At 39.8% G+C, this 19,933-nt stretch overlaps 1 protein-coding gene across 1 annotated transcript in view; it reads left to right on the top strand.

The window, feature by feature from the left end:
* Positions 1 to 19,933, top strand: part of LOC137133507 (contactin-associated protein-like 5) — a 92,041-nt gene that overhangs the window by 20,902 nt on the left and 51,206 nt on the right. The window contains exons 2-3 of the mRNA XM_067517182.1: positions 7,483 to 7,593; positions 11,805 to 11,998. Coding sequence (XP_067373283.1) covers positions 7,483 to 7,593; positions 11,805 to 11,998 — 305 coding nt within the window. The remainder of the gene's footprint in view (positions 1 to 7,482; positions 7,594 to 11,804; positions 11,999 to 19,933) is intronic.

Raw genomic sequence — 19,933 nt, forward strand, 5'->3', positions numbered from 1 at the left:
ACAATACAAGACAACATCCAACCTAGAGTACAAAAAGAACTTTGAAGCTTCATTACAGTTTAATACATTATGAGAGAGAAGGGACTTATGAAGAGCCTTGATACACGTTTGTAATGACTAGTGCTACCACCATTTCCTGACTTTGAAAAACAGGTTGGTTTGGTCTAGGAAAAGGTTGTAGTTTGTAACAAAATAAATCAGCTTTTTAATCTGGAATCACAAGAGCTGATAATATTTAGAGAAAAATGTATATGTCTTGGAGAAGCCAATACCACAAATCAAGACTGTGGCACGTCATGTTATGCAGGGTGATCTGGTCTAAAGAGTTTTAAGAGGCTCAAAAGTCAGCACCCGAATATATGCTGTCATCGTTTCACAGAATCTCTACACTGGAGGTGGAGAGTGCAAAATTAGCACAACCAACAGAACCACAAGCATGTTTACTATGTGTAGTAAGGTATGAAGGAAATATTAGAAGACAATTTTTTTTTTATTTTGCACTTCAAGATATCCAGAGCGATTTTACAAAAGGTACAGTATATTCAAAATTTGTCTCCTGCTGCTGGCTCAAGGTGTTTTTTCAAGACTGTGTCCAAGAACATCATAAATTCTAACAGTGTAAGTTCTCCTACTGTATCTTAAATATTCCCAACTCTAATTCAATTCAACTGTATTTATATAGCGCCAATTAACAACAAAGTCATCTCAGGGCACTTTACAGAATAAAGTCAAGATTATAAAGATTTATAGAGAGAACCAAACAATTTCCCCTTTGAGCAAGCCATATGCAACAGTGGAGAGGAAAAACTCCCTTTAACAGAAGAAACCTCCAGCAGAACCAGGCTCAGGGTGGACGGACATATGCCTTGACCAGTTGGAGTGAGTGGAGAGTGAAGAGAGAAAAGAACAGAGCAGGTATGTAGGACCAGTAGCTGAACGCTGGAAGACACACCGCTTCAAAGTCGGGGACACCTGCAGAAAGGGACAGCGAGAAGGAGACAGAAGAGACAAAGACAACTACGAGAGAAAATACACAGTTAATGACATACAATGGTGACAATTGCAGGGTGAGAGGAGAGGAGAGAGGGTCAAGAGGAGGAAAGGAGCTCAGTGCATCGGGGGGTGGGTCCCCCAGTAGTTTAAGCCTATGGCAGCATAACTATAAGTATATGCTTTATTAAAGAGGAAGGTTTTAAGCCTAGACTTAAAAGTAGAGAGGGTGTCTGCTTCCTGGGGAGATAAGATATTGGTCTGTAATTGGCTAAAACACCTGGGTCAAGACAGGGTTTTTTAAGTAGTGGTTTAATTACAGCTACCTTATAGGCCTGTGGTACATAGCCTGTTTCCAAAGATAGATTGATGATATCCAATACAAACGTATCTATTAAGGGTAAAGCTTCCATGAGCATTCTAGTTGGAATAGGGTCTAGCAGACAGGTTGTTGGTTTAGATTAGGTAATAATTGAAGTTAGCTCAGAGAGATCTATGGGTAAAAAGCAGTCTAAGAGGGAGTGGGGCCTTATCGATGACTCTAGCACTGTTGAACATGAAGATCTATCTGTAATATTTGAGCGGAGGATTGGTGAATTGTTTCTCTAATAGCCACAATTTTATTTATAAAGAAAGTCATGAAGTCATTGCTGCTCAGAGTTAAGGGAAAACTAGGCTCAACAGAACTATGGCTCTTAGTCAGCCTGGCTACAGTGCTGAACAGAAACCGGGGGTTGTTCTTGTTTTCTTCTATTAATGATTATTAATAGCTTAGTTACTGTCGCCCCTTCACCTCTAAACATAAGTTGTAGACACCAACAATTGTCTTTAAAGCAAACTCAAAAAAATAAAACTCTCAAAGCATTTTACATAGAAAGGTAAGATCTGACAGTGTAAAGGTCTAGTTTAGGGTTGAACCCGAAAAGGTGCTTGACACAACTTCAGTTTTAATATAGTTTATTATAGCATGTTATTGTTGGCAAGGCAGCATGACAATGTGTTTAGCCCTCCGACTCGCTAGGTGGCACTGATCTCCAGTTCGAGTGCGAGAGGAGATGAGCGGAGTCTGGAAGGGAGGTAGGGGTCTTACGGGAAGAGTGGAGTATGGTCCTGGCAGTGTGTACGTGGAACATAGCCGTGGTGGGTCTCCAATCCCTGACGTAAACAGGACAGAATGTTCAAACTTCTAACTCCCCTTGGTGACACAATATCCATTAATTCCAAAATCCCTTTGGTGATAAACATTCAATAACTCCAAAATCCTTTTCAGTGAACATATACACTTGGTAACGCAGAGGAAATCTGTGACTCTTGGCTTAGTAATCAGTGTTTCTCATGAGCATAGTCAAACGGCAGTCAGAGTTTCACAAGTAGGAAATCACATGGAGTGATAAACACTTTGCATGGCATGAATTAAACATGGGCATGACATGGAAAACATTCTCTTTGAGATGGCATGGTTACAGTGGTCCGTGATGAAAACTTGATTTCTGTACGGGTATGTAGCAATATTCATAATATTCAATAACCTTAGTGTAATTTACAAAGTTGGCAACAGAGAAAGTCCATAGGGAGCTGTTACTCACTAAACCAGAGCGGCGGGCAGAGTCAAGTCAATAATCGTGGCATGGTCCAAACCGTGGATAGCAACGATTAATTTTCATGAAGGCTGGAAAGTCGCGGTGATAAAGCATCTGGCAGCTTGGTGAGGGGAACTGAGGAGGTATATAAGCAAAGTGATGAGAGCAGATGAAACTGATTACTGGTGATTAGTAAAGCGGGAACAATGTGAATCAGGAAACAGGAAGTGGCTGCAAAATAATTCCTGAGGAAGGAAGTGACGTCGGGGATCCTGACAGACAGTTTTACATCAAAAACCTAACAAATATCCCTGGAGGAAGCACAAGACAGTGATTGGAATGGAAATACTCCCTTTTATTGAAGAAACATCCAAGTCTCAAGTTAATGTCATGGTATGGTGACATACAGTGCATTAAGACACCTCAACTTTTTTCCATTTTGTTATGTTGCATCCTAATACAGGTGCTGTTTAAATTCAACACCTTTTGTTTTATTAATCTACAATCAGTACCCATAATGACAAAGTGAAAACAGAATTTTTAAATTGTCTGTAAATTAATGAGAAAAATTAATTTGAACAACTTTAGTATCAACAACAGCTGCAACATAACATTAAAAAAAGGGAAGGGGGTCAACAATTTAACTCTAAATCAGCATAACTAACCTGGGTAACACTTCAGAGCCATCTGAGCCAGTTGTAACTATAGGCTTTAGCCTTAGCCTAATAAGGTTGAGAGGATATGTCCCTCCTGAATCTGAACTAGGAGCGGGTTCCCCAGGAGAGGAGCTTGATAGCTAAAGGCTCTGCCTCCCATTCTACTTTACTTAAATTCTATAAACAACAAGTACACTTGCACATTGAGGGCGAATTGGTGTCTTTGTATAATATGGTAATATGAGGTCTTTAAGATTTGATGGAGCTTGACCATTAAGGCTTTGTATATAAAGAGGATTTGAAATTCTATTCTGGATTTTTTGAAATTCCAGATAATATGTTGAAATTATATTATTTTGAAACCAAGTAACAGTAAGGCTTTTATTTTGAAGGTGTAAATCCTGTAGTGCTGTAACATGAGCTTGGACTTCAACTGTAGATTGGCTTTCCCACAAGGCATTTTACCATTTAAATGCTCTATATATTCTACAGCATTTAATTAACTTCCTCTGACTGTGACTGTAGTCGTGTAATGGGCGATGGTGGCGCAGGAAGGTAAGCTGTCCACCAATCTTGTTGTTAGTTTGAGCCCCGGCACCTCCGCTCACATGTCGAAGTGTCCTTGAGTAGGACAGTAAACCCCAACTTAGTTGCTCCTGGTGAGTGTTGGCCAGCTGCATAGCAGCTCCCCCATCAGGGTGTGAGTGTGTGTGTGTGATTGTGAGTGTGAATGGGTGAATAAGAAGCAGTGTAAAGCGCTTTGAGTGCCAATAGGTAGAAAAGCGCAGAACATTTAGCATTTAATAATAAATGTTGACCTGAGCCTGTGTCTGCGCTTTCTGGCACTTGCATCTCATGAAATGTAAACACTTTTCTGATAGGACTTCGCTTTGATGTTTTCTCCTTGACTTAGATTTTTGCTGCCTTGTACTTCACTTGTAAGTCACTTTGGATAAATGCATCTGCTAAACGACTAAATGTAAATGTTTTGCCAGGAGGAGAGAAAATGGCCGATCTGATAAACAGCCTCCATGGTTGGAGCAGGAGTAACTATAACCAACATAGTTTATCAGTCAATCACAAATGGCACTTGAGAAATTCTATATGGCTTTATTATGTTGTTTGTGTGATTGTGGATCCTAGTCTTTGTGTCCTTACTGTGTGTGTGTGTGTGTTTGTCTCCACTGTATATCATGAGGGAGAAAAAAATCGGGTAAACTGTCTCTGAGGCTAATCACATGACGTGATTAATCTGTGTCTGTTACCATGGCAATAACAGCTTTCCATCTGCTGAGTCACTGTTACTCACAGTTTCGATAGGATTACACCCCTTGAACTTTGACAAAAACATGAAATGAAAAACCATAATTTAAAATGGAAAACAAAAATGTACCAGAGGGACATTTTTGCTGAGGCTGTATTGTGAATTTATTGTCTGGGGAGGCAAAATTGTTGATGATTAACCCGTAATGATACATCAGCATTTTTTAGTTCATCATATTCTTAGAAAACCATATCATATTTTTACATTAAAACTATCAGGTCGTGGTTATGGCTGATCGGTTTATGAGAATCAGAGAAGGACTGATGCAACTAATGAGAGATTTAAGAGTGACCAGCGTTCAAAATGCCCCTGGGTTACAGATAGCACCGGGGCACTGTGCTCTTTAAAGCTCTTTATATTTAAGCTTGAATCAGATTAGGAAAATCTCCATTAAAAACCTTTTAACGGGAAATTATGGAAATAACCGTTAGAAGAGCAACAGAGGAGAGACCCCTCTTCCAGGATAAACTGTCAAGAAATAGCTTTTATGTGACTATTTGTATACACAAATACACATACTGTATATGAAGATGGTATCTTTCATATGAAGATGATAGTTCAGGAGAAATGTCGAGGAACCCAGGTGCTAACTGAGAGTAGCTAAGTTTTCTCACCCCCTAACAGGGGGTTACATTTAACTTTTTGGCAGAAGCTATTACTGGCAACATGAGCTAATAAAATTTTAAAGTCTCTTAGAGGAATGTTTGTCTCCAACACCAAAATCAGTTCCATAATATTGGACAGCAGTCTTCCCCAGGTCGCAGCTAGTATGACGAACTTTTAGAGTGAGTCTCTCCTGTGATCTGGTGTCATGATTATGAGCTTTAAACTAAATGAAGGATGTTTAATATCTCAGCTATTTACAGAATTTGCTCACGTCATCTTTGGCAGCAGTTCCAGTATTGGGCCTGTGGGGATCACAGTCAGCTTAAAACATCTGGATACTGTAATTTTAGTCCCATTCATTTTGGCAAAATTGCTCATGCTCTATCAGTGCGTCAGGAAGGGCATCCGGCGTAAAAACTGTACCAAATCAACATGCGGACAATGGTCCGCTGTGGTGACCCTGAACTCACGGGATAAGCCGAAAGGACAAAAAAAAAAAAAAAAGCTCATGCTCTGTCAGGTTGCACAAGGACAGTGATGAAAACAGTGTATGAGGCTGGATATGGTGATGGTGACACTTTCTTGATCTCCAAGGGGGACAATTCACTGATGCCCCTCCATATGCCAATCATGACCAGCACAGCTTTTCATATAAAGTCCTCTCTAAAAGTAACAGCAAGACTAATGTCTGTTTTTGCTCTGCCATGAATACAATTGGGTTTAGGAATAAAAGATAATTATTAAGTGATTAGGTTCAGAATAACATCTTATTCATGGGATTTACGCCTCCTTTTCTATTAGTATGGAACAGATGGTTGTAAATTAAGTAAAGTATGTTGTGGATAAGGTGGGAATAGGACTTTTACTGCATGCATACTTTGTAAAATAATCAGCTTTAGTCTTAATAACTTCTAATTAGTTCTGAAGAACTTTTTTTGTGCTCAAGCCTCCCTTGGATTTGTTCTTCCCTTTTTGAAAATTTGAGGCCATTTTCCATGGGTCGATATGGGGTATGATCCAAACTTTTAAATCTATTGAGATCTCTATAGGGGCAATGTTGTGGAAAATTTTTATTCCCAAATTTTTATTTTTTACAGATAGTAAAAAAAATAACCCAACTCAAGTTACTCCTTTTTCTGCATAAACCTCAGTGCTCATTCAGTGGTAAAGTTGTGAGTATGGTGGGGATTTCTATTTACAAGTTATGTTTCTTGTAATTATAGTAAGTTGGACTTAGGGTACTCATTTACCTGCCTTAGATTAATCAGCCAACTTATTTAGCGCTTTTCTACCTATTGGCACACAAAGTGCTTTACACTGCTTCTTATTCACCCATTCACACACACTGATGGAGGAGCTGCTAGGCTCCAGTAGGTCACCAGAAGCAACTAAGATCTCTGAATGGAGTTCAGTGTCTTGCTCGAAGACCCTTTGATTGGTGGACAAGCCCTCTACCTTCCTGCACCACAGTTGCCTGCACTGATGTCTTCAGTATCACAGAAGTTCTGTCACAGTTTCCATTACTTCCAAAACTAGTAAAATAAAAAAAATAGTAAAACAGAACTGTCGATAGATATTTGGGCGAATTTAGCTCTTTAAAATGTCAACAAATACACAGTAAACTCAGTCTATAAAGCGGAATTCAAATTGCAGCTGACAAGTGAAGTCTTTACCTTTTAATGTGAAATTCTTTAAAATTCTATGTCGAAAATGAAACTTTTATTATTATTAAAAGTCTTTGAATAGCCTAAATAAAATTGAGAATTAAGAATTAAATCATGATGCCATTATTGTCTCAAATAGCAACAAATTAATAACTATACTAACTTTTCTACACATCTTGATCTCTGTATCTTTAAAAATTATACAATTTCTGAAACTTTCTCATATTTATGAGATCCCTAAATTCTGTATCTCGTAATTACAAGATTCGGATCTCTTAATTACAAAATATGTTAAGAGATAGTTCTCTGTTTTTATTTTTTATTTAGTTGTTTCCACGCCGTAGTGGAGTGATAAAGTGTTAAAAAGAAATTTGAAGAAAAATACATGTGCTTAATTAGGGAAAGTGATGAGACTTACAGTACGAGATTCATTATACATAATCTAATCTAGTCTAAAAGTAATGAGACCAGCTGGTGCCCAAATTGTTAATAAAACTCAGATGGGAACCCATCTGGTACAGTCCATTTTCCACTGTAGAGCTGATACTGTAGTTTTAGCAAGAGTTCAGTAGCACCCTGACAAACAGCTCAGTTCACTGAATGGTTCATGGATAAAAAAATATTTTTTTTATTTAGACTCTGTTTTAATTTTTATTTCCCAGATAACTGTAATTCTCCCCTGGTGTCCATGTTACCAAAGTCATCCTTCCAGAGCTCCTCTCAGTCCTCAGCCAGCTCGGCTGCCTACAATGCAAAGCTCAACACAAGAGATGGTGAGTACAACAGAGGATGGCCCTGCATGCGTCCATCTTCATTTATAATTTCTAGCTTATAGGATAAATATTTATTTTGAACAAGAAACCACTCTTCATGTGACATTAATAATCTTTTACAATTAATTAATACTTTGTAATATTAATATTACTATATTTGTGGCAATAGTCACAAAGTCACATGATACACTGAGCACATTTTCAGTATGTTATTTGACTTCCCTGCCGTATTTGTGCTGGGAGAGCCCTTCCAGTGATGTCTCTCCTCCTATTGCAGCTTAACAAAGCTAATAGGAGAGTGAGAAAGGTGCCAGACTGCATACACCCACATACTGCTGAAGAGAGCTATAGTCATCAAGCAATTTACCTGGCTGTGCACTTAAAATATTTTTATTTCTGGAGTGTGTAAGTCTAAAGAGACAGCTGTAAAATTATCAACTGTTTCTATGAGGCTTACTGTGCGTGTACACAGAAGGAGTTTCTGTCATAAGTGAGCCTGAACAGGGAACAGATGGATCCCGTTTAGACTTGATTTAAATGCATTTTGAGGGAAGTGATCAAAAGTAGACAGTGGAGCCACATCACTGCTCACACCTGTCCATATAGAGTACGGTCAAAAAGTAATCGGACCCCTTCCCTTTTTTCAATGCCTTCTATTTCTCTTGGTAGTTGCTCACATGTTTCTTCAATGTGACTGGAGTCTACTTGGCCTACAAATGATTTATGCTGCAATGCAGGTTTACATAAGCAAAATGGTCTCCCTAATGGTCAAATGGAAAAAATGGACTAATGTTATACTGTACAATGGTGGCAAATAAATGTAGGGTGAAAGGAGAGGAGAAAAGAAGCTCAGTGTATCGTGATTCTGAGAACCACAGGTAGGCCTGCATTCTGAGATTGGGGGAAAAAAAGGGGGAAACTCTTTTCCTGCTCAGGACAGTACACCCATACCTTGTCCCCCGGCATTTAGGCCCATCTTCAACACTGACTGTAATAGGACCTTTTCTGCTGCATGGCATTGTCAGCCTGCACCTGGCGAGTATAGTCGCAGACAACCCCCAAACGTCCTTGAAGTAGTCCATCTCGAGTCCCCCATCAATCTCTGGCTCCAGGGGAGTCCCAAACACCAATTCCACTGGGGTCCGGCGCTCCCATCCAAACATAAGGGCAGCAGGCATGCACTGGTTGGACTCTTAGATAGGGTTTTGGTAGACCCACAGTACCAGAGGCAGACAGTCCCAGTCTTCGTGATGTCAGATCAAGTAGGATTGCCAGCTAGGTGGCGAAGGTGGGGTTGAATGTCTTTACCAAGATAGGTGGTACATGTCTTGGTGTTGGGGTTCAGTGTCTTGCTCAAAGACATTTCAACATGTGACCAGAGGAGCAGGGGATTGAACCAACACCTGCGAGATTGGTGGACATCCGCTCTACCTTTGCCCCAAAACCAGTCTCTCAACAGTTGTAGTGGCATTTTGGTCTGGCACCGCACTGAATGTCTTTTTAAAATAATAATTGGCGACAATAACATAGCGGTTGCTGCAGTCTGTGATAGGTAAAGGGCTAAGGATGTCCACCCCCACTCGCTTGATTGGGACCCCCACAAAATATTACTGTAGAGGGGGATGTGACCATTGAGCTGGTCCCTTCTGTGCAGCACAAAAGACACAGCAGTGTACATAAAACTCAAAGTCCCATCAGCAGCTGGACCAGTAGAAGCAGTCCTGGAGGTGGTGGAGAGTCTTGAAGATTACAAAGCAACCCATGCCTCCACTTTGCCCCACTCCTCATGTTGCTGGAAGTAGCGGCACTCAGGTGTGGCACAAGGGTGCCATGAGAGAGCATCAGCTTTTGCATGTGGCTCCCCTGGTCAATGGCAGATAGGTCATTTCCAACCACAGTGCCACTTGTCCCTCGGGCTCTTAAAACTCAGAGTCTATTTTGAGTGAAGTATCGTCGGTGCTCAGGAGGAAACGGTTGCCATGCGGGTATGGACGGAAACATAGCGTTTAGTAACACAGTAGTTTCTCTCCTTACAGCTCAGGGTTCGACTGAACTATGCCACTGCACATTTTCATCCCTCCCCAGCCTGGGAGAGAACAGCACCTTCTCCAATGGTACTGGCATCAGTGTCCACAATGAACAACTACTGGGTTGGTTGAAGGCGGCCACACAGTACTCCAGTCAAAGGGCTGGCCTTTGTCGGTCAGGCAACGCAGGGAACTGGCAATGGAGGCAAAGTTCTTGATGAATCGGCGGTGGTAGGACGCCAGGCCAGGGAAACTGTGAAGTTTGCGGATGACAGCTGGGGTATGCCACTCCCGGAGGGCAGCTACCTTTGCAGGGTCTGTGGCCACTCCCTGGGCACATTTATTTTATTTTAGTATTTTATTTTTAACAACACAAGCAACACAACAGGAACAGCGACTGTGGGCCATCAGCTGCAACAGCACTCACAGTCATGTTGTCAACATAAACTCAACTCACTGGCTAGCCCTAGCACCCACAAGTCTCAGTCTCAGCGACCACTCCCCTCGGGTCGCCACAATGTGTAAGAAGCAGGGTTTTAAATTATATTCTAGATTTTATGGGGAGCCAGTGGAGAGCAGCTAGTGACTGTGAAATATGATCTCTCTTGCCAGTTCCTATCAGCACTCTTGCTGCAGCATTTTGGATTAATTGCAGGCTCTTTAGGGAGTAACTGGGGCATCCTGAAAGTAGGGAATTACAGTAGTCCAACCTAGAGGTAACAAATGCAATGCAATGGTCTAACAGAACAAGTATAGTGTCCATTATCTGAAGCAAAGAAAAGACATTACTGAATAATGGGTCTGAATACTTATGTATATGTGATATATAAGTTTTTATTTTTAACAAATTTATAGATATTTCTAAAATTCTGTCATACTGAGGGGTAGTGAATGTAATTACCGAAAAAGAAAGATTAATTTAAATAACTGTAGTATCAGGCTGCAAAATAACAAAATTTGAAAAGTTGAAGACTGAATACTTTATGAATGCACTTCTGTCTCCAACAGACTACTATGGTAATGTTTTAGATTACAGCCTGCGATTTATGTACAACATACAGTATCTGCCTGTATCAGCCTACATCCTGAGGCTGTAACTTGCAAGGGTTTTAGCAAGCCACTAGACTGCTGGGGGAGTTACGTGGTCTGGCTTGTTCTTAGCAAACCAATGATTAAGTTTTGTTTTTATGACAACAGAGATGCAACATGACACATTTATGTTTACACTTCCAAAGCTATATGGTCAGATTTATCCCGATCAGGTCACAGTCTGTCTTACTGGTTGTTAACACTTGTATTTTAGCACTGTCCATTTGAAATGCATTTTAAAATTAAGTATAAATGGAATAATAGATTTCTGTTGTCTATCTGTTCAGGTGTCTACACAGGCTACAGCTATATGTCCATAAACACAACACTGTCCTCCAAATATTCAGGGGTACACTGCTAAAACTACTGCTCTGCTAACAATTATTCGTATACAGTCACAATTAGTCATGTAGCAAATGCTTGTATCCAAAGCAACTTAGTAGTAACCGGTATACACCTAGAGCAATTTAGGGTTAAGTGAAGGAACCAGCTTTACCAACTGAACTACAGCCACCCACATGGTAATTGTTTGCACTTACTGCATATAGAGCATTTCTACCTTATAGGAAAAAAGACTTTATAATATTGCCTCTGATATACCCATTCCACACACACACTCACACACCATTGACTATGGACTAGAGAAGCTGGGAATCCAACTCCTGACCTTGCCGATCCTGAGCCACAGTCTCCCCTGATAGTGACAGCTTATAGATTATACAGGGTATATAACATGCTAACATGTCGCTCATCCTATCCGTCCTATGTACACATGATGTTGAATATACAATATACCGTACATGGCATCAAACCATAAGATTTGCAGACAGAATGTACTTTTAGAATTATGAAACTGGGCCCAAATACTACAGCAGGTTCACTCATACTGTTGCGGCTGTTATTACTGTTAGAAAACTACAGTTACAGTGTCCACAAAGGTACGTAACATACATCTTTACAGAAACAGACAAATCAGATGCTGTTTCAAGAACTGCAGGACCCTTACCATGGCATTTGAACTCTTTGCAGGATTCACATTAAACATACATGTATAGACAGAAAATGCATTTACTCAGTAATTCTGTGCTCACCCAGGGGATGGAGGCTGGTCTCCTATGATTGCCGACCGACAGCCCTGGCTCCAGGTGGATCTCAATGAGCAGATGGAGGTTACGGCCGTGGCCACACAGGGACGCTTTGACAGCTGGGACTGGGTTAGCAGTTACCTGCTACTCTACAGTAACACAGGTCAAGCCTGGAAACAGTACAGACAGGAGGACGGAGGAGGGGTGAGTCTACACACAAAGAGTGTGTAATTTCTGGTGAGAGGGCATTGTGTCAATTTTGGTGCATTTTTAAAGTGCTTTACAGTTTGAGGCCAGACCGCACCACTGTGACAACATCACTTAAAAGTCTAAAATGTTCCGAAAACTGTAACAATGCATTCGCTTGTTTCCACATTGCGTTATTTATTTTAAAATGAAATATTTGTACAATAACACATTGACAAAGTCAATATTTGTACAAAATTTCAACATATTTTAAATTTTCAAATTCTTTCAGAGAAGTATGTCAGAATTAAAAACAAATCATGAAGGCCAAGCAACTTTCTATAGACCCTTAACAATAATATTTTGTGATAAGGTACAGAACAGGACAAACACATAAAACCATTTTTAAAGCTTTAAGTAAAAATTCTAAAATGGAACCTCAACTCTTACTAAAGTTGCCCATCAGATCAAACTGAATAACTGGACAAGGAGCCTATTGAGGGGGGTGACCACAAACCCAACATTTACGCTAACAGAACTTTCGAAGTGCTATGCCGACATTGGATAACGTGTCAGAAGTACAAATATCTCAGTAACGCTCCCTCAGCAATTTACAGTAAAGTGATTAGAAAATGATACAACCATTTTGGAGTTTGCCGAAAAACATTTTGTTCGTAGAGCATGAGGATGAGACTTTGGTGTTCATCAAACATAATGCTTGAAGTTTTGCCAAAACACTGCTTGACATTTGGTTAACACCATCTCTAGGATGAAGCCTAGTGGTGGCGGTATTATGCTATGGGTGGACCTCAAAGCAGCCGGGTCAAAGAAATGTCAAAGAAAGTGGAATACATCCAACACCAGACAAAAAATTTAAACACTAGACAAACAACACTAGAGTGGCTTCATGACAGCTTTCGCATTGTACTTTCATGGTGCTAACCAAACGCTACAGGACATCTGTGGAGAGACCTAAGAATGACAGTTACTATTACATAATTTCTTTCAATTTAAATGTTCCATTCAGCTTTATTTATATAGCGCCAATTTACAACAAAGTCATCTCAAGACACTTTACATAATAAAGTCAAGACTATATAAGTATGTAAAGGAAATCCAACAAACCCCCCTTGAGCAAGCCATAGGCTACAGTGGAGAGGAAAAACTCTACAGCAGAACCAGACTCTGGATGGATTTATCAGAGGATCTTAGAAGATCTGTCAGAAGCAAAGGAACAAACTGCCTAAATCCAGGTGTGAGAAACCAAAAACATTCAAAGCTCTCACTGTTTCCTAAGGGCCTTCTACAAAGTATTTAATTTACTGCCTATGTCAATGAGATATTTCTGTTTTTTTTTTTTTTTTTTAAATTGTCATCAATAATTATTTTCTGTTAAATGCAATAAAATGTAAAAAATAAAGAGGATACTTTCCAACGTGGCTGTCCGTATTTTTCCATATTAAAATACAATTTACTAGTACAAATGTTTTTCAACCAAACTATCTGATCTAGCAGTGCAACATTCTATTTCGTCACTGTAGCGTTATCAAACTTTGTATACTTGCGTTTAGGCTCTCACTCCACTTGGTTAAGGTTAGTGAAAGGTTGTGGTATGGCTTTATAAAAGAAAAAAAAGATGTATTTACTTTTTAAAAAACAACATCATTTCTTTGCTAACCTTAGCCACAGTTTTTTTCTTGTCTTACCTAAACTGCACATTGGACTCTGGAGTCAATCACGGATGTGTAGTGTGACAGTTGTTCACTAAACGCCCGCCTGCCTTTAATTCAGTTCAACTTTATATAGTGCAAATTTAAAATAAAGTAATCTCAATGGACTTTACATAATAAAGTCAAGACTATACAGGTTTATAGAAAAATCTCAACAAAACACCCTGTGTCTCCCATTCTGGATCAGTGTGTCCCTTTAATCGTTGAAAATACAGACCATAATGCAAATAGAAGAAGAAACAATATGCTCCCAACAAAGAAGTTGGGTTTTTAATCATCATTCATCTAAAGCCACTTAAGTTTTAATTTAAAAAAAGCATGTTTTTTTTCCCGGCATTGTTCCTTGGGTCCATTAAATGAGGTAGTGACTCACACTCTCACAGAGTCACAGTCAAATACTGGGTCACTTTTACCTCTTTAGTCAAGCTTTATGTCTGGTGTTAAGGCAGATATTAGAACATTTTCACTCTCCATGTAATGTCACACTGGGTTAGGCCAGCGTGCATGGCTCATTAATTCTTTACAGCCTGTCTTGCCCCAGTTATGTTAAGGGCTGGTACCAGCATGTTACACTTGTTATTTAAATGTTTTTTGACTAATCAGTCTTTTTAGCCGTGTAGTGGCCTATATAAAACTGCTACAGAGTGGTCTCAGTTTCTTCATGTTTAGATTGAATTAGTTCAGGGAGATTTGAGTCTGAACATTAGGTCGAGCACTGTGAGATGCTTTGAATAATTTATTTTCTTTTTAAAAATGCATTATCTAGATTGGATTAGAATGCAAGAATGGAGGGTAAATTTTAAAACAATGACTTCACAATGAGAAGGATTTAACTCCAACCAAGGTTGACCTTTATGAGGCCAAAAGGAGAGTTTTCCCTTCAGTACTCCTATAAAAGCACAGGGACAAGTATGATAAAATTAAAACCATTAACCACTTTGAATTGAAAGTTACATGTGTACTCACACGTTAGCAAAGGGAGCAACAAATAACATTTCTGTAGCACAATGACAAAAGCACCTATTTGGAGTGAATGAGGTGAGTGTCCCATCACCAACCTCTAGACTTGATCGTAGACCATAGATATACAGTGGATAGAGAAAAGAATCTCAGCCCCTGGAACTTTTCATACTGCATGTTAGGAACCATGCTGTCCAATAATCAGTTATTGATCAACCCAATTAAAGACGACTGTGGTGCAGGAAGGTAGAGTGGTCGTCCACCAATCCTGCAGTTGTTTGTTCAATCTCCAGCTTCTCCGGTCACACGTTGAAGTGTCCTTGAGCAAGACACTGAACTTTGAGCAACACTCACTGAGTTGCTCTCGGTGAGTGTTGGCCAGCTGCATAGCAGCTCCACAATTGAGTGTGAATAGGTGAGTAAGAAGCAGTGTAAAGGGCTTTGAGTGCCCATAGGTAGAAAAGTGCTATACAAGTGCAGACCGTTTACATTTATATGTCCTGTTTACCAAGAGAAGAGGCTACTAGCCAAATAAACCGAGCCTAAAGGCTCCATGGGCAAAGCACTCTTTCTCTAAATGGCATGAAAACTTTTTTTTTTGTTTGTTTGTTGTTGTTTTTTTGTCCTTTATCCTGTGAGCCCAGGATTGGCACGGCGGATCACTGTCTGCATGAAGAAATGGCCAGAGCTGAGAGAATATGTGTTTTTGTGTGTGTTTGAGAGCAAAACAGCAGACTGAGGATTGTGTTTGTTTAAACCAGGGAACAACCAAAGTATCTGGAGTAAACCCACACAAAGCATTGGGAGAACATACAAGCTCCACACAGAAGGCCACAGCTAGCAGGTAAATTCGAAACAGGGACATTCTAGCTGTGAGGCAGCAGCACAAACCACTGTACCCCCACTCTGCCCACCCTCTACTGTTGTGCCACATTGATGAGACTCTTGCTGTGCTGCTCCTTTGTCATGTTCCCTATATGTGTCTCAGTGGGCAACTGTGGCACAGGAGGCAGAGGAGTCGTCCACCAAGCCCAGTGTTCTTGGTTCTAAGTGGCCTCCGGTGGGTGAATTGATGAATGGGAAACAGTATTAAGTGCTTTGGTAAACTATATAACGATTTAATCCAAATCACTTCAGTGTTGATTCACACATTCTCTCACTCACACACTCACTCACACAGGGTGGTGGCTGCAATGCAAGGTGCTAACTGGGAGCAAAGGTCACATAAAGGGTGTACTCATATGTGCTTAAAATGACCAGTGTTCCAAATGTTTCCTGACCTTAAAAAAAGAACTGTGGCAGAGTGGTCCCTGTAGATTTATAAAGTGATATGATTAATTGACCCAATTGTCCGCAGCTGCTTTATACTGTATAAAACATTTCTCCCTTGGAAGAGCAGGGCACACATGTGCACATTTGGGTTTCACAACCATCCACGCGGTTTACCTGGATTAAATCAGGTACAAAAAACAAAGTAATGCTATAAAGAACCCAATTCCTTGTCATGACTACTTTAGACTTGGATTTCTCATAGGGACCTCTGTCGTTCATTAATTTTGTGCATCCTGACCTTATTTCCAGCTTCCTTTCACCATCAACTTACCTTTTTTAACTAGAGGTCTTGGGTTTATTTTTGAAATACCTGACAGTGAAAATAATGCTTTAGGCTAATAATGTGCTGATGTGATGTTACAACATGATTATTGTCCAAATAAAACAAAAAAACAAACATTCGATCATATTGCCTAAAAAGCATCGACTAATCACTGATAATGTTAATCCACTAGTTATAGATCAACATACAGTATGGTAAGTAGATACATTTCAACATAGTCCAGTTTGGCTCTTTAAGTTTTGAGTTTGACGCATAATCTGAGGCTTTTAAGGACATGCTATTGTCTATTGTCTGCTCTCTCTATACATCTTTATAATCTTGACTTTATTCTGTAAAGTGCCCTGAGATAACTTTGTTGTGAATTGGTGCTATATAAATAAAGTTGAATTAACCAAATTCCCAAATATCTTTAATCCTGGAAACTTTAGAGTACGTATAGGATTTATGGCATCCAAGGTGCTACAGCAGACTGCAATGTTGGTCTTATTGGCGTTTAGCTTTCAGCTTTAGAGATGTTAGAAATTCATCCAAACCAGTTTCTAATCAAGAGAAGGCCTGCTTGGCATTAACCCTGAGTACTCATAATATAGTGCCATCAGTATAAAAATGTGCATTAGAATACAGCTTAAGGATACCAAGGTTGTTTATTGACCGCATCAGTTATTGTGGTGTAGGCAGGAACAAGAATGCTGAGAAGCAAGAACATTGTTATCATCTCAGAAAACACATCATTTAGAATTCACTAATGCTTCTTGAGGTTTGGACAGACAAGAAAATTATTGAAATCAAATGGGTCACTGCCTTTATGCAATGAGAGCAGTCCCCCAAGCTGAGTAAATTATGTTCGAGGAAAACACTGAATTGTACAAGCAGTGCAGTGGTAACAGCAGGACTAAGGCAGAGTAGGTTGTGAATATCGTCTCAAGGAGGTTTTTTAATTGCATTAAAATTTATTGATGTGTTAAAAACTTTAATAATAAGGTGATCATATAGTGTTTCTGCTGTCCAAGGTTTCACTAGTCGATGCCAGATGCTCTGTTTTAGATTAGATCTGAACCTAAGTGTGCTGTATGTTTTTATTGGCTGATCAAAATTGAGACATGCCGCTGTGATTTAGATCATCTGGAGGGGTTTGATTTTGTAGGTGGTGGCCCTATCATTGCAGTATTGAGATGAGATGTGACCATTGAGATGAGGTATGAGCAGTGCCTCCATGATGAGTTGGGTAGCATATACAAATGTTATAGAGGGCTAAGCTGTATACCCTAGAATTGGTGGAGGGGAAATAAGTTTGATTCCAGACGACTACCAGGTCAACACCGATCAATTTATGAGTAGGATGACAACATGACAGTGACATGGGCTTTCTCTCCGAAACATATGTACAGCAATATAATGAATCTTCACAGGCAGTGATGCAGCATTAGGAGCCAAGAGGTGAATGTTAAGAGGGGAATTGATTTTTATGACCACTTGATGTTGCAAAATTATGAAGATCAGAAACAGCTACAGTTGGAAGTCATCTGAGAACACAGAACGTAATAAGATTATTTCTATGCAGAGTGTGAATGGGTTTTCAGAATGTAAATTACATTTCTGTAATCCGGCATGAGATTAGAGGTAGATTTAGAAACATCAAAAACCGAATCAGGAGATACAGTGAAGTCAGTAGCGTTGGCAGGACCCACACTAACATAGTCATGATAAGAAGTTGTTGTTGGCACGGTTTAGCTGAGCAGACCGTCAGTTATAATTAAAAAGAAAAAAATATAAGATTAAAATTCAGATTGACTGAATTGAATATCTAATCAAAGGACATTTCTCCTCACACTTTATTTTACAACATAATTGATTTTCAACTGCTTTAGGGTAATTATGGTTAATTATGTTCAAACCACTTTGTCTTGAGAAGGCAGATTTCTTTTTACTGGATCAAATTTATGTAGAAATGTGCCTCTTTGACTGACATCAGCTCTCTCCTCCTGTCAACTCTCTTCCAGTCTGGTCGCCTCACTATTGTTCTGCTTCTCTGGTCTCTGAGTCTTTTCCCTTTTTGTCTCCTGTGCTTTTTCTCTCCTTCAGTCTCCTTTTCTGTATCCCTCATGCTTTCCATAATCTGCTCCCTCTGTCTCATCTGCTTTTGTCTCTTTGTTTTCAGCATCACTTTATTTCAGTTCATTTATCTCTCCATCCTCTACTCTTTGTTCTCTCTCCCTGTATTCACTGCTTGTCCTTTTCTTGTCTCTTATGCCAAAATATATTAAAAATTATTCAGTAAAATTAAACGGACTTTCTTTATTTCATCTTGGTGTTTGGGTTTGCATCATTCTGGATTTGAATTACAGAAAGGTGCCTCGAACCCTTACATAAAGATAAGCAACATGTATTTCATACATAAGTGGGGCAGCTGTGGAGCAGGAGGTAGGGCAGTCATTCACTAACTGTAGGGTGAGCGGTTTGATTCCCAGGACCTCTTGATATATGTATGTCAAAGTGTCCCTGGTTGCCCCTGGTAGGTCAAGTTTGAGATGGTAGCATCAGTCTGGGATGCAGAACATGACCAGGTGTGTCCTCGAGGGTGAAGTTCAGCACTAACTTCCTGCTCACCACCTGTGGTTGCCGACTGCTCATATAATTAATGTTAGTTAGCTAAGTTGGCATAATGATGCACAATCACACAGGAGCTATGAATAATGGCATTAAAGCAGTCAGCTATTCTTTCATTACTTTGGTGAATTTCACTGTCTGTCCAGTTTGCTTTTACATTAATTTGGGATGTGACAATACTAGTCACAGTACATATTGCCATGATAAATTCCTTTAAAAAACATAAAATTAGAAATTCTATTTCTATGAGCTACAATATATTCCCTTATATTTCCTTCAGTCTGTTGCAAACTTCCTCCCTCTGACTGTTAAGCTTGTACATGGTCCAGAAACAGGGCTGTTTTCTTGTAGAAACTTGTTTTCCTCACCTTAGTATCCATCCATGGTTCTTTGTATTTGTGCGAGAGTGGTAGTACTCATCACACTCGAACATGCTCTTTCCTTTTATGCACTTGAGGGGCACAATACAAAAGTTTGTATGGTGATAGTTTTCACAAAGCACAGTGGCTGCTTTCTTTCAGTGCTGTCCTCAGCTTTGTTGATGTCAGCTGTATCCAGAATGTCAGTTTCACGTAGTGCTGCAGTGACTGCCTGTTGTTACACGAGGTCATGAAGTACTTCAACAATCTGGCAACACGGTAGGACAAACTGGTGCGTCTACTGTGGCTAACAAGAAACAGGCGCAAGGAGCAGAGTTAGGTGGGAGAACTGGCAGGAAGGCTTAGAAGATGCAAGGCCCGCAAAGAGGGGCATGAACAGACCAAACCACAAACAAAATGCCAATTGAACAAAAACAGGGCAGGAATCAAAATAGTTTGTACTATACACTTTAATATTTGTATGTAAAGCCAAGTATAAAAATGCTCAGCCTTTTATCAATGTCACAACTCATGCAGGCCTGATCATTATTTTGCTAACAGCATCATCCTATTTTTAGGACCAAAAGGCTCTGGCACGGCATTCTCATGTCCTCACTCAAGCAGTTGTTGCTGAACAACAAGGTCAGTGAAGTGACCATTCTCAGATCTATGTTCCAAATCG

This window comes from Channa argus, chromosome 9 (genome assembly GCF_033026475.1).
Source record: "Channa argus isolate prfri chromosome 9, Channa argus male v1.0, whole genome shotgun sequence".
In the NCBI taxonomy this organism is placed as follows: Eukaryota; Metazoa; Chordata; class Actinopteri; order Anabantiformes; family Channidae; genus Channa; species Channa argus.